At 47.8% G+C, this 14,221-nt stretch overlaps 1 protein-coding gene across 1 annotated transcript in view; it reads left to right on the top strand.

The window, feature by feature from the left end:
- Nucleotides 1–11,568, top strand: part of SEC31B (SEC31 homolog B, COPII coat complex component) — a 34,954-nt gene extending 23,386 nt beyond the window's left edge. The window contains exons 19-27 of the mRNA XM_059477019.1: nucleotides 141–323; nucleotides 1,031–1,247; nucleotides 1,617–1,940; nucleotides 2,966–3,004; nucleotides 5,742–5,797; nucleotides 7,024–7,170; nucleotides 7,591–7,707; nucleotides 9,096–9,167; nucleotides 9,707–11,568. Of these exons, the coding sequence (XP_059333002.1) occupies nucleotides 141–323; nucleotides 1,031–1,247; nucleotides 1,617–1,940; nucleotides 2,966–3,004; nucleotides 5,742–5,797; nucleotides 7,024–7,170; nucleotides 7,591–7,707; nucleotides 9,096–9,167; nucleotides 9,707–9,886 (1,335 nt within the window). The 3' untranslated portion in view covers nucleotides 9,887–11,568. The remainder of the gene's footprint in view (nucleotides 1–140; nucleotides 324–1,030; nucleotides 1,248–1,616; nucleotides 1,941–2,965; nucleotides 3,005–5,741; nucleotides 5,798–7,023; nucleotides 7,171–7,590; nucleotides 7,708–9,095; nucleotides 9,168–9,706) is intronic.
- Nucleotides 11,569–14,221: the final 2,653 nt, after the last annotated feature.

Genomic DNA, 14,221 nt, shown 5'->3' with positions numbered 1-14,221 from the left:
TTCCTGGTTGCTGTTGGGGACATGGTTAGTTTTGCAGTTTGATTCATAGCGCTTTAGGTCAGGGTCTGCTTTAAATGCCTCCCCAGCATTTTCCATCTGGGGCTCTCAAAGTGCTTCTTCTAAAGCAGAGTTTGTTTCAGCTCCTGATTGAACAGCTCCGAGACCGGCTCTTTCATGCTCAAGGAGAGAGTGTGGGTGATCAGCAGCCACCCCCTTTTCCCTACGCTCGTGTCAATGTAGGGGTCATCAAACCTGCAGCAGCCAAGGCAGGTTCCGTCCTTGAAGGAGCAGCCCACAAAGCAGGTCCCAGACATCCAGAGAAGGTAGGCCCTAAACTCAGGTGCTCATGGCTTGGGAAGAGGGAGGAAGGCTGCTGGGTTGTGGAAGGCACAAGAAGTAATATGAGATGACATAAACTGCAGATACTGAGGAACTCCTCATTGATGTCCTTCACTGGAGCAAACACAAGCTGTGTGGTAAACCAAAAGTCAGTGGCCTGGAGTCTTTTCACAAAGCCCTGTCCTACATGCAGTCCCTGGAGGAGAATGTTACAAGTGTAGTGATCCACTGAGATCTCAAATCTTAGGGTGAAAGGGGCCATTTTGCTATTCTCATTTTACCCTGATATCTTAGTAAAATTAGAGTAGTATGGCTTCACAGCTCCATCTCAGCTCTTGCACAAGAAGACTGTTTACAAAGTTTTGCTTTGTAAATAATAATCTCTATTATTCCATTGTTGTTCCTTCATTATTTCCTCTTGGTTGTGCTTCCAGGAAGTCATTATATGGGAACTTGCTCCTGAGGACTAATCCTTTTGAGAGCTGGAGAATACTCTGAAAGAGTGTGATGCTCATCATGTTGAGCAAGTTACGTGGTGGGAAAGGCCTTTGATTGAGTGCATCCAGGGCACCACCCACAGCAGCAGCTTCTGTTGCCTGAGAAGCGACAGAGATAGAAATTGCATCTGCTAGTATTGTGTATGCATATGACTCTGTTGGCCATTTGCAAATTCTTTGGTTTTTGATTGCAGCCCAACTATCCGTCATCATTTGCCCCTTCAGCAGCATCTCAGCCTTCAGTGCCTTCCCTCTTCACACCTCAGCCAGTGCCAGCAATGCCTGTGACACCTCACCATGTTGCCCCTCCCCAGGCCAGCACAGGTCCACAAACAAGTGTCTATTCCAGAGACACATACCCATACCCACAGTACAACTTGGGCTTGAATCCAGCAGCTGTCTCAGGACCAGGTAAGCATTGTCTGATACTTGTGTCTATTTCTAGGTTTTCTAAGACTAAAGCCTTCCACGTGGGTGGCCGCTCTAGTTTTTTACTCACAGGCCTATTGTACTGACAAAGAACAAGTCAGCTGTCTAAGAGGCTTCTCAGTGCTTCTGACAGATCTAGTTGTAGTAACTGTTGCTGCATGTGTGCTAATAGGGGTGGAAAAGCCACAGCTGGCTTAGTGGCAGTTTCACTGATGTAGCCTGGGCTAGCGGGGCAGGAATATTAAAGGATATGGCTTGAAGAAGGGAAGGCTTATTACCAAGAAGGATAGTGTCATGAGTAGTTGGCGCATGAAACAAGTGATGCTGATACACTCCCTTTGTTGTCTGTAGCTGTGTCACAGTCTCAGCCATTTGGACCGATGGGAGTCAGACCTGTTGGTCCTGCTCCTTTCCCCAGTCAGCCCTCTCTGCCAGGACAGTTGATGCCCATGACATCTCCTGGTGTTCCACCACCCAGACCTGCCCTCTTCACTCCAGCCTCAGCCCCATCATCTCAGCTTCCTGCAGCCTGTCCTCTCCCTGTGGCAAGCCAGTCTCCTCTAGACTTCTCTTCAGCACCTTTCAACTGCCCCATGAACATGGGTTATCCTCAGGGAGGTCCTGGAGCTCCATCTACTAAACCACTGCCAGCAGCCATTCCTCCTCCTCCCACAGGTAAGTACTGCTTGTGTGACGTGTGTCCAGGACAAGCCCAGGAGGGGTTTGCAGTGTGTAATGGACATGGATCTTCTGAGGTCTGGTCTGTCTCTGTAAAGAGTGAATGTGGTGTTGAGGCAGACCTTACAGGCAGAGAGTGCTGAGTCTTGCTGTGGTGGTGGAACACAACAATGCTGACAGTTTCAGCCTGCTCAGTTGTTCTGTCTCGCAGGCTGTGGTTGCAAGATGATGTCTCTTCAGGTCCTCAGTGCACCCTGAGTAGTCATCTACTCCAAAGGCATCTGCTGTGATGGAAAGGGTGGTGGTTCCCATGGAATGCCTGATGGAAGGTTTGCTCATCTCACCCTTGCTCATGCAACTTACATGAGAAGCGTATTTGAAATGGTGGGAGAGCTTCCCTGTCCATGAGATACTCCTCAGTTAGCTTCAGGACTAAATTCCTCTGTCTGCTGTGCTCTAGGGCTACCATTTTCCTTCTGTTGTCATAAAGGACTTGTCTGGGAATCACTTCTGGATTCCTCTCTGCAGTGTTTTAGACCCCTCTGGGTCTATAGTTTGAATCCAGTCTATCGTGTGAAGCCCTTGCTAGCATGATGAATAGAAAGAGTGTTATTGGACCTAGTTCCCCATTCGTGGGCATTCCTTCTATTTCCCAGAATATCTGGTGTTTATTAATTCTCTGTTTGCTGTCTCAAGGGACAGGCTTAACCAGGCTGTGGAGATCCCTAACAACAAGGCTGACAATCCATAGATTTTTGAGCAGATGCTTCTCCAAGCCACATGTATGCTGAGAGTGAAGGAACTGAGGCTATGATGTTTACCTCCACCTGAAATTCTTTGCTGACCTGTGTTTATCCAAGGATAGCAAATCCCACTGTGTGAAGTCTGTGGGGACTACACACCAAAGGCTCTAAGCTACAGCTGGACAGATTCCTTCCTGAAAAGCTTTTTGGCATAGTAGTCCAGTGAAATTACTCACTGAATTAAAGCTGTTGGTGATTATGCCCTGCCTTGATTTTCAGGTTTCTTCCCTTGGCTAGATCCCCACACGGATCATGCAGGTAGTACCCAGAGAAACCTCCAGACCTGTGGGGCAGGCAATGTTGCTGCTTCCAGTGAAATGCATGTTTTGATGTGTGTGCACTTGTGCATGTATGCATGCTCACTGCTGTTTGTTGTTCCCTTGCATGCCTGGGGAGCTGTCCAAGTGGGGTAGGGAACATACCTGTCCTGAGGACTAGTAAGTGACAGCTGGGGATATTGGAAGTGAAATAAAAGTACTGTGCTATTACTCATGAGTTTGGATACAGAAAATAATGTCTCCTGCTTCTTCCTTCTCTATTTCCCTCCAGTTTTGGAGGTATTAGACCATTTTCAGTCTCTGTCTTTTCAGGCAGTTGCTGGGCCAGCAGTACAGGGAAGCAGTTTCCCTGTCTTGGTTGTCTAGGTGAGGAAGAGGCCAGTGGTTGTAATTCATCTCTCCCTGTTACTTTCCCAGCCTTGTGCATGGTTTTGTTTGTGCTTTCCTCCTGTGGTTTGGAAGAGGTGGACTCCCAATAGAAGCAGTGGTGGAGCAGAGCTTCCCAAGCAGAATTTGGGGGCTCTCTTCCAAGGGGAACTGGAAATCCCTTTTGGCTTTAGTTAAAGGGTGAGGTTTAGCTTTGATACTTAGTTTGACTGTGGGGGAAAATTTGGACCCAAGGGGTTTTCTGACTGATGCTTTGTACTGATTTCTCTCCTTGATATTCATTGGTGTTGGAAGGTAGTCATATTCTAATCTACATTGTCAGTGGGGTAATGTCTCTGTGGGCTGTCACTGTTCTGATTGCTGCCCTTTGGCAGGACCATCTGTCTACCAGGCACAAACATCACAGCTTCATTTAGGAAATTCAACTCAGTTTCTCTGTGTTAAGGGAAGATGATTCCACAGCAAGGATTTCAAGCACTTCTTTAGGCTGAAGATGCCCTTCAGGAATTCACTACTGAGAAATTCCCTTCTCCTTGGCAGCATTTGCCCCTGGTTTTAATGGCAGTGTATGGCATGCTTGGTTCAGCAGTGCAAACTGGCTTCCTTGAGAGTGCTTTCTTGCTTGCTATTATTGTTCTGGTTTTGATTTGTATTTCTCCTAATCAGAAAAGGGACTGTAAAATCACTCAATCTGACTGGCCAAAACTGTTTGCTCTGGACATTCCTGAACATAGTATCTACAGCTCATGAACATTATTACTAACACAATGAACAGACACCTCCACTTGCAGAAATCCCAAGTTCCTGTGAGTGTCAGGGACAGGGAGAAGGACAGCAACATGTTGGCTCATCTCCTTTCTGGCCAGGATAATCCCTGATTCCAGCCTCTGATGGTCTTGTGTTTTCTAGGACAGGCATTGCTGGAGACTGCTGCCATGGGGCACTCCTTTCAGGGATGGTGAGAAATCCTATTTCACAAGTAGCATAGGGAAGATAGTATTTCACCCCAGAAAAATGCACCAGGGTCTGTTGTCTCTCATGTCTGATGATTAAATGCCTGGCTTAAAGGGTATAATTTAAATAGCTGTTTCCAGTGAGGATACAGAGTGCCACTGGGTTGGAATAGTGCCAAGGACTGCTGGGCCACAGACTCTGTGGGGGCCAGCAGAGTTCTAGGGCACAGAATCCCCAAGCTAGAAATAGGTGCCAACTTAATTAAACTTCTGATCCAAACTCATCAGAGAGCGAGTCTTGAAATCATGGGAAAAGGGAGGGCAAAAAGAGGCTGCCAGGATTTTAATAATAAAGGTAATTAAAGTAATGAAGCACCTTTGCATCTTTCCCCTGCGATTTTTAAAGCTCAGTTCAGGATCAGTAGCTCATTAAGTGTGGCTCTGAGCTCCAGCAATTCTGATATTGCCCCCTTAGAATTCCTCTGTTTTCTCACAGATTATTCCTTCTCATGGGCTTGAGGTTGTTAATACTGGGGTTTTGTCTAAAGATGCAGGTACCTTTACAGGACAGTAGCAGACAAGGTAGTTGCAATTTGACCTTTGCAGAATGAAGAGTGGATGCAAGTCTTTTGATGTCATGTTGTCTGCTGGATTTTAAATTACCTGGAGTGAGGTTAGAGTACCACAGAAGCATCTGCTGAGACACCCTTCTGCTCCCAAAGCATTTACTGGTTAAGTCTATTCCCTTCTATTTGGCAGTCAGCAAATTTTGCTAAGCTTTGGTTCTAAACATGATTTTGGAAGGGAACCCACCCCTAAATCTTTCTTCCTTTATCAGAACAGCCTGTATTGCTTTGAACTGCCACCATGAGCATTCCTGTGAGTACTGGTCACAAGCCCTCTCACCTGTAGCATGGCTCTTGCTGCACTATCACAGTGCCATATTCTCTGGGGAACCCCAAGAACTTCCTGAAATGTGAGGTGCACACTTAGCAGGTCCCCACCAAGGTTCAGGCCTGACTCTGAGGCTGACTTCTGCAGCTTATACAGAATCCAGAAAGCTTCAGATAGTTAGAAAAAAAGTTTCCTGTGTGGGAGTGGGTATGTGCCAGTTCAGTCTGATCAGACATCACCTCATTAAGGCTGTGCACACACTAGGACACTAAGAAAGAGAAGGGAAAGCAAGAGCATCTCATGGGCCTGTGAGCTGGGTTTGAAATTCCTCAGCTGAAACAGTCTAAAGGTACAATGACAAGGGAATTGAAGCCAAAGGACCTTCTCCTGAAGGAAGTTCTAAATTGTGCATTAGATTGTGCATTGTTGCTGCAGCCAGCTTCTCACAGTCTGAGGTTTGTGTCTTGTCCTCTGTCCTAGCAGCTCAGGAATCTTGGAGTGATCCCTCTACTGGAAGAGGAGGCCTTCAAAAGAAAAAGGTAAGTTTTAGCTACAATATGTGTTGGTTGTCTTTTAGCCCGGGAGTTCCATGTGACAGATACATTCCTATAAATGCTCGCTGTCAAGCTCCGCAGGTCTCTATCCCTGTTGCTCTGTCTACATCTGCACTGCCTTCATGGCTAGGAATGGAGACCAAGCAATCTTGACTCTTTGCCATCCAAAGTCACATGCTGTTCTGCAGGGTGGCTGTTTTGTAATATGGTTATCAGCTCTAATGTTGCATCCTCTGTCAGTACTTCCCAGGCTGCCTACAATAATTTGTTGTTAAAAATACAGATTTAATCTTATGCCCTTGCCTACACAATTTTTTTGATAGCGGCTGAGGAGGTCACATTCTCTTCTCACCTGACAGCTAGGGGCAGCATTTTCCCTCACAACAGTGATTCTCCTCAGATGCTGATACCAAATGATAAGGCACTTGTGCTGAGAGAAGCTGGGACAGGTGTAGCTGTCAGCTGCCTGCTGTGCTGGTCCTGCAGCTCTGTGCCTTGATTGCACTGGAGGGCCTGTGAGCTGAGCTCTTCTGCAACAAATGCTCTCAGTACCCAGTGTTTCTATCACTGGTGCCTGCTGGCAGGTGTGATGAGAAGCATCTTTGGCATCCTTCCCACCCCCCACCCCTCTTCTTTAGCTTGGAACAGACTTCTCGCCCTTTTTTTCTGGCAGCATAGCTGGGAACCTGCTTCAGGCTGTGCTCACTACAACAGGATTAGCCTCTTGTTAAAGCCATCTCCTTTTGATCTAGCCCTGTTGGAGAGAATCTGTCATGACTCTCTGGCTTAGCAGGGGCATGATGAAGTGTTTGCAAGAGGAATCTCCCCCCATGTTGTGGGATTTTCCCCAATACTTGCTCAGTTGGACACTTTACTGCTGCTAATCTCTACATTCAGGGCTCGTGCCGTTGCAGAGACCAAGCGGCTTTCTGAGGAGCAGTGCTCTCAGGGGTAACGGATCTGTTTGATTGAGCAATTCCAGAGGGGTTTTCTTGCTGCTGCTTTGACTGTTCATCTAGGATGGAAGAGGAAGGGCCCTATTCTCTGAGTCAGGGGGCTGAAAGAACAAGGATATGTTCTTTCATCATCTTGAGAACTGGAGACTCTTCAAATTAGAAAGGATGTTGAATTTTTCTGTGGAGGAGCAGCCAACCCTTCTTCCTTGGACTTGATTTTCTTAATTTTTTTTTCTTTCCTTTCTTTGCTGACAGTTGCCTGAGAAATTTACTCCTCTGGCCCCCATCACAGCTCCAGTAATGGGCGTGCCTGCTGAACCCCAAGGGATCCATCCTCAGCTATCCAGGTTGCAAGAATCTGGCCAGTCACCCCCAGGAGCACCCAAGGAAGGCAGCCTACAGGTACCAGGGAAAGTGGGGCATTCCCCAGCCACCAGCATCTTGTCAAGTAGAAAAACAACTCAGCTTTTGAGGTTCTTACTACTTGGCAGCTGCAGAGGGCTTATGCTGCTCCCTAGCCCCTACAAGGCATCTCTGCTGAGCATTAGAGGAATTGCCAGGTTGGAAAAATGACACCTGGGTATGGGTGGGAGAGAGCGAGGGAGACCAGGGAGGGCTGTCAGCCTGCTGGGAGTTGGGAATCCAGAGAGGCCTGGAACTGTATCACGGTCTGAAGATAACCTAACTCTGTGCTTCCAGATATTCTCTAGGTTTGTGAAGGGGTGAAATTCTTTCTGTTCTCTAGTTTGAAGAGGGGAATCTACCTGCTCCAGCCTTTCATGTTCCTGTTGCATTCATTCAGCTGCATTTTTTTTCTGTCAGTATCACCAGCTACCTAGGGAAAGCATTGAGAGGAAGGAGCTGCCCCCTGAGCACCAGGCTTTGAAGGCTACGTTTGAAGGGTTGGTACAACGCTGCTCGGCTGTTGCCACTGATCCAGTAAGTCCTCCCTTCTCTTGATATTGGACTTTTTTTCCCTTAGAGATGTTTGACTGGTGCTTCCTTCTTTTGTTTGGCTAAAGAAAGGAAAGGTCTTGTCCCTATAACCAAGTTAATTTCCATTTGCCGCCTTCCTTTAGGCTGCAGATTTGTTCATCTTTGAGAACTGAGATGCATTCTCTTTTATCCCCTGCTTCTCATTGCCTTCTTGCAGCAATGATTCTGTCCTCCTGGCTCTTTCTTTTAAGGAAAGTAGAAGAATTTACCCAGCTAATTCACTGGTTTGATCTGCAGACAGTTCCTGCAGAGCTGGTATTACCAGCTATCTATAGACCTTAGAGGGAAAGGCTGACATATCCCAGGTGGAAGAGAAAGCCAAACAATCTTTGTGTCCAAGTAAATGTAATTTCTCCACCCTGGTTCCTGAAAGGCTATTGGCACCTGTCACATTGGGTCAATGTGTCAGGCCAGACTGTCTGGAAGCAGAAAAGCAGTGTTTGCACATTGTGTTAGGTTGCTAAGTCTTCCCAGGGCTTGGGGCCACTAAGAAGCCTTCCAGAATACCTCTGCTTGATAGGTATTATGATGAACACTCAGCCCAGACTGCTATGCCAGAATCAGGCAATTAGAGCAGCATCTTCAGTGTGTTTGCTCTGTGCTTTCTGTGAGTGCAGCATAGCAATTTCTGCAGCATAATCTAAAGATTCCCTCTATGGACAGAAAGGCCTGTTGGTTTGGGCTTAAGCAGTTAGCTCAGGTCGTGGTTGAATAGCTGGCTCTGTACAGCAGTGAACTCCTGTGGCTTCCAGGCCTGTTCCAGCAGTGCCCAGAGCCAGGCATTTGTGTTGGTGGAATAAGTTAGCTGTGAGTGGATTACTCAAGATGGGCTTGATGAGGTCAGCCTCATCAGAGCTTCAGTACTCACTTCACACACTTTCCTTGGTGGTTACCCAGAGTGGGAAGGATATTCCCTTTTTTCCCTAGGAGACCAGGAAGAAACTCTCTCTTGGGCCAGTCAGGGCGAGGCTGTCTGAACACGCCATGGGTCAACTAGTGGATGTTTCTCACACTTAGGAAGTCATCAGTCTATCTTGTGGTCTGCAAGTACTGGCAGAAGGGAGGAATGCCTAGGCTGGGAGATGGGAAAAGGGGCAGTCCATCTTTCTGTATTGGGGAGAGAATGTGTATATATGTACATGTATGTATGTGTGCAGAGTGATGGCATGGCTGGCTTGTGTCACAGACCCTGGCTGTCAGAGGCTGAGATGCAGCTGAATGGTAAGGTGTTATGGAAAGGCAGAGGAAGGGAGGGACTGAGTGAGAGCACTTTGGCTCTGGAGAGGTGCCTTTGGAGCTCTGGCAGACGAGCAATACCTGTTTTGCTTCAGAAAACGCGAAGGAAGCTGGAGGACGGGCTGCAGCGGCTGGAGTGTTTGTACGAGAAGCTGCGCGAGCAGGCCGTGAGTAGATGCCACCTTTCCTTGTGGTCCTGCTGGGGCCCTGAGCACACCTTGGCTCTGGGCTGTGGGTCTTGGTGTCTGTACCAGTGTAACTGGCACATATTCTCTGGGAAGACAAGGGGAGTGCCAAACCTTGTAATGACCATTAATCCAGCCTGCCTTGTATCTTCTTTCTTAACTTTGGCCCAGACATAGTCTAAGGAGAAGTTGAGGAAGTATCTGAAAGGTGCTTTTACCCTTTGAGAAGTATACTGGCACATAGATCCTGGATGGGAAGGGGCAATTGGGAGTGGTTAAGTGTGAACATAGTGTAACTAGCGTAAAAAACTCTGAAGTTGCTGATGCCAGTTGCTGATGCCAGCTGGCAGTTGTAGTCTGGGAAAGCAAGGGGAGAAGCAGCTATTCTTCCTGCCAGTGCTTGACTGTATAGGTGCTGTTTGGTGAAAATGAAGTGGAGAACAGTAATGAAGGGTGTGGAGGGAGAGAGACCTGTGTTATATTGCAGAACATGCTGACTCATTTCTTCTCCCTCTCCACAGCTCTCTCCAAACATCCTCATGGGCCTCCATGAAATTGCCCGATGCATTGAGGCTAAGAACTACCCACAGGGTCTCCTGGTTCATACCCAAGTTGTGAGCAGCAGCAGTTTCAGTGAGGTGTCTGGTTTCATGCCCATCCTGAAAGTCCTCATGACCATAGCAGGCAAGCTGAATGTGTAAAGTGTGGAGCAGCTGGAACAGTGCACACCAGGAGCTGGTGGACTGCCTCACCTGTTGATGTGCTGCAGGTTGTGGACTCTCCTTCTGACTCTGGAGAAATAGGTCTGTGCCAGTGCCTGGAACTGTGCTAAGCCTGCACGCCTGGCCCCATTCACTATCCAGACAGCCCACTGGTGCCTGCAGCTCCTGGAGACTGTTTTTTCTCTCTTCTTTCTTACTAGTCTGAGGCCACTTCTCAGCCAGGGATCTCAGTTTCAGTCTGTCCAGGTTGCACAGAGGTCCTTCTTCTTCCCTTCTATCCCCAGCACAAAGGGGAAAATCTTTCCCTTCTAGGCTGGCATTGCTTTCTATTTTTCAGGAAAAACAGGGCTGGTACCTGCAGCACCACCACAGAAGAGGCTCAAGCTCTATTCCCTGCTGCAGAGTAAACTTCCTGAGTGGTAGCTGGGCTGCCTTGGGAACCTAGGCTGGTGTGTCTTCACTCTGTTGGGCTGCAGCAAGAATCTCTCCTGGCTCCTTCTTTCTCTTCATTCTCATCCTTGACTCACCCTTTCACCCCTCTGCACCCATATCCTGCTACAGCTGGGACTAACTACTAGTCTACTCTGGGCCAGCTTTGGTTCTCTTCTTCACCCAGCTCTCTTGTTTTTAAAAGTCAAGTCTCCTGTTTACCCTCTCTCCACCTTCCTTTATATCTTTTTTCCCCCATCATCTGCAGGCTCAAGCCCACCCAGTTTCAGATCAAGGGATAATTTCCCTTTCCAGTTCCTGTGACTCTCCCATTCAGGAATGTTGGCAGGTTATGGTCTGTGTGCTTCTCCCTGGAGCCAGTCAAATCCTGTCTTGGGGCTAAAACCTGCCCTTTCTGGCTTCTGGCTTTTTTCACTTCTTTTACTTTAGCACAGCTGGATTTTTCACCTACTAATATCTAAAGGCCTCCTACTTCAGGTTTTTCAGATGGCCTAGGGGCTTTAAGAGCAGAAAGGATTGTTTAAGTCCCATAAAGATCTCCCTTGAGCTACCCTGACCAGCCCAGACTTGAGCTGGGAGAGACAGCTCCTTGCTACAGGTATGGTGCATTCATACTACCTACAGATAGATGCAAAGGTGGTTCTCAAAGGCCCATTGGCACTATGGTGGTAGGAATATGCTGCAGGAGGTGACTTGTCAGGACTTGAGGATACGGATTGTGCTGAGACTTGTCATCACTGTGGCAATTCCTCTGGAAGTAGATGAATGAAGCATATCTGTTCTAAGGAAGAAATCTGGAAAAGTACATGGGATTTTAGGGCACATCTTTGTGTGTGTTTATTTCCCTCTCTTCCTCCCTCCTTGTCTGCTCTCTCAACATCCTTGTTACTAACCAGGCAGCATAATCATTGATCCATAGCTGAGAGCAAGGCTTATTCCCAAGATTTGGATGCAGCCAGCCCATATTTGCTCTGCTTGCTGCTTGAGTGATAATGCTGTCGTGGGCCTGCGGTTCAGTGACATACACGAATCAACCTAGTCTACCATGAGACTTAGGAGGGAGGAGAATCAGAGAAGGGAGGAAGAGGACATGTCTCATTCACTCCTTTCCAGGTCAAAGTGCCTCCTTGTTGCTGCTGTGTTGTTTCTATTGCTGCGGTTTGATGCACTGAGAAATTACAGAACAGTGAAATAAAAGCTGTGTTTTGTGATGCTTTTTTTCATAGGCTTGTTACTCTGGCTGCATGAGACTTCCTCAGTCTACATGGCCACCCACAGAGGGGGCAGTTGAGAACTTGTGTGGGGCAAACCAGATTTCGGGCTCAGCTGCTATGGGTGGCATCCATCCTGGTGTGGTGAGACCTCAGGTCTTATGCAGTCCCTAAGGCTGCAGGGTCAGATCTTCTCCAAATGAGCTGCATCAGTTGTGACTGTTCATCTGCATCAGACACAAGAAGGCCCCAGACTCAGGTTCTCTTGGGGAATCTCAGCAATGTTTGAGATTTTGCACTTGACATCAAGAGTTGGAAGTATGTGAGTAAGTAAACAGAGAGCCCTTGATGGCATTGTCTCCCATTGGAAATAAATGTTACACCACTGAAGCCACGCAGCCTGAACTAGGATAAGGATTGGACCTGTGTGGAAATTTATACCCTTGAATTGTCAGTTCTTATAATTAGTTAATAGCTTAGGAATCTGTTGGCTGATTTAATTTAATCTTTTAAGGAGGTAAGAAGAAATTCAATTCTGAATTGAAACATAGTATTGTGATAAAGGTGGAGGAATCAAACTTCTTTCTTACAAAAGAAAGAAATTCTGATTTCTTTTTTTCTTTCAGTTAGCTAGTATGTATGTACAACCCTGCCAGTCACAACACTAAAATATGAAGGACTGTATTACATGGCCCAAGGTTGGAGGACTTCAAAGGAAGCAAAGGCTTGAAAAAATTGTTTGAATAGTGAAAATTTGAAGGGCTGTTGCTGAGAAGGGCCTAGGGGTTTCTGAGAGTTGTGGGTGTTAAGGACACACCACATGCATTCAAGGAAAACAAGCTTTTGTAGTTCTGCTGCTGGCAGAGGCAAATAGCCAGTGTGAAGGAGTCTTGAAGAGCTTTTGGTCTGGAGCAGTTAACAAACAGCCTGGCCTAACAGCTGTCCCCCAGCAGGGACAAGCAAAGCTGATTTTCAAAGGTAACACTGGAGCAGCATCAGAATGGGGTTATCACACAGGTAGCCCAGGTGGCATACATTTGCTTAATGAGTGTATAAGGGCAGTCCCAGCTTTCTGAGATCACTTAATAAGCCTGGCATTTCTTAGATTCTGCCTTTTTGGATTCAGTTACAGTACTCTTTGTGGTCCAGCCCTTTGCTCTCTTTAACTCAGGCCACTTCTACTGCTGAGAAATAAGCACAGACTTTCCACATATCTCTCAGATACATATGACATTAGGTCCCTCGAGCAGGCATAGCTACTGCTACTTATGGAAAGACTGGCCGTTTATCCTGCCTTTGATGTGCATCCTTCCCACCTGCCCCTCTCTTGCTCTTGTTTTGCTTCATGTTTACCCCTGTAAGCACCATAACTGAAGCTCTTTGCTTTGAAAGCAAGCAGAGGGGAAAGTGAGGTGACTCGCTTGAGAGGCTTGTGGCAGAGGCCCTGTCTCTGCAGCCCTGGTGTGGTATATTACCCCTCAAACCCTGCTGGAAAGTGCTCTCCATTTATAGCACCATCTCTGCTGGCTGGCAATATCCCACTCTGCAGGCAGTGAGCATTGCCCCTTCCAGTGTGGGCACATGGCTTCACAGCACCCGGGCACCAGAGAAGGCATTTCAGTTGGGTGAGAAGGCCTTTGGGTTGACAAAGAATTTGGGGGGAAGGGGGCAGCAGGGAAGGATCCCTGGGCATAGAGAACAGAGCTCTAATCCTGTGGCAGATAACATCATGTCTGCAGGCTAGGCTTGTGTGTGTTTGGGGGAGCTGGAGGGGCAGAGATTGTTAGGCAGTATTTGTTTGTAAAGCCACTTGCTCTGAAGATAATGCTTGCACTAACTTCTATTGAGGGAGCAGTGTGAGTCCCCACAAAGTCCTTTCCCAAAGTGTCTTTGAAGCCAAGAACCCATTGAAAGGAAGAAAGGCCAAGAGAGGGGATTAGTTTGTTCAGCAGCTGTGAATTTCAGTGGGAGGCTGATGAACTCCAAAGTCTTTGTTGAGATGTTTTTTGTAAGGAGCCCTGCTGGAGGGAGAGACCCACACCGGGGCCGCGGCCTTAGACAAGAAGGAATCTGAAGCGGCGGGGAGCTGTAAACGGGCCACAAGGACTTTTCCCAAACACTTTTCGGAAAAGGTGTTGTAAAGAGATCGGAGGGGGATTAGCATGTGAAATGACACTTTCCATTGACTCCACTGAGGGGAGGGGAAAAGGGCTGGCTGGCTGATTTATTAGCATTTTGTTCCCTTCTCTATTCTGCTCGCCCAGCAGCCCCCCCTCCGCTGTCTCCCCTCCTCCCGAGCCCTCTAAAGAGGCTGGGATTGGAAAAGGGAGCGGGGGGCTGCCTGTTTGTGTGTCATCTGGGCGAAGGTGACCACCTGGGAAGCTGAATGTAAATATTTCTCCTCTGAGGAATGCGCCTTCATTAAATCGAAATGAATACATGGAAGCATCCAATCCTGCCCACAATGGCAGCAGGGCCTTTACCGCTGAGGGCTCCGTGCGCCGGGAGGGGGGACCCGCTGCTGAGGTCAGCACATTCTGCAGCTGCGGTGTCGCCGTTTCCCCGGCGGAAGCAGCGTGTGGCGGTGCGGCTGTCGCTGAGGTGCCCCGCATGTCCCCTGCGCCAGCAGCCGCCACAGCCGGGGCTGTGCCAC

This window comes from Ammospiza nelsoni, chromosome 8 (genome assembly GCF_027579445.1).
Source record: "Ammospiza nelsoni isolate bAmmNel1 chromosome 8, bAmmNel1.pri, whole genome shotgun sequence".
Classification (NCBI taxonomy): domain Eukaryota; kingdom Metazoa; phylum Chordata; class Aves; order Passeriformes; family Passerellidae; genus Ammospiza; species Ammospiza nelsoni.
This window is presented reverse-complemented; position numbering and strand designations above follow the sequence as displayed.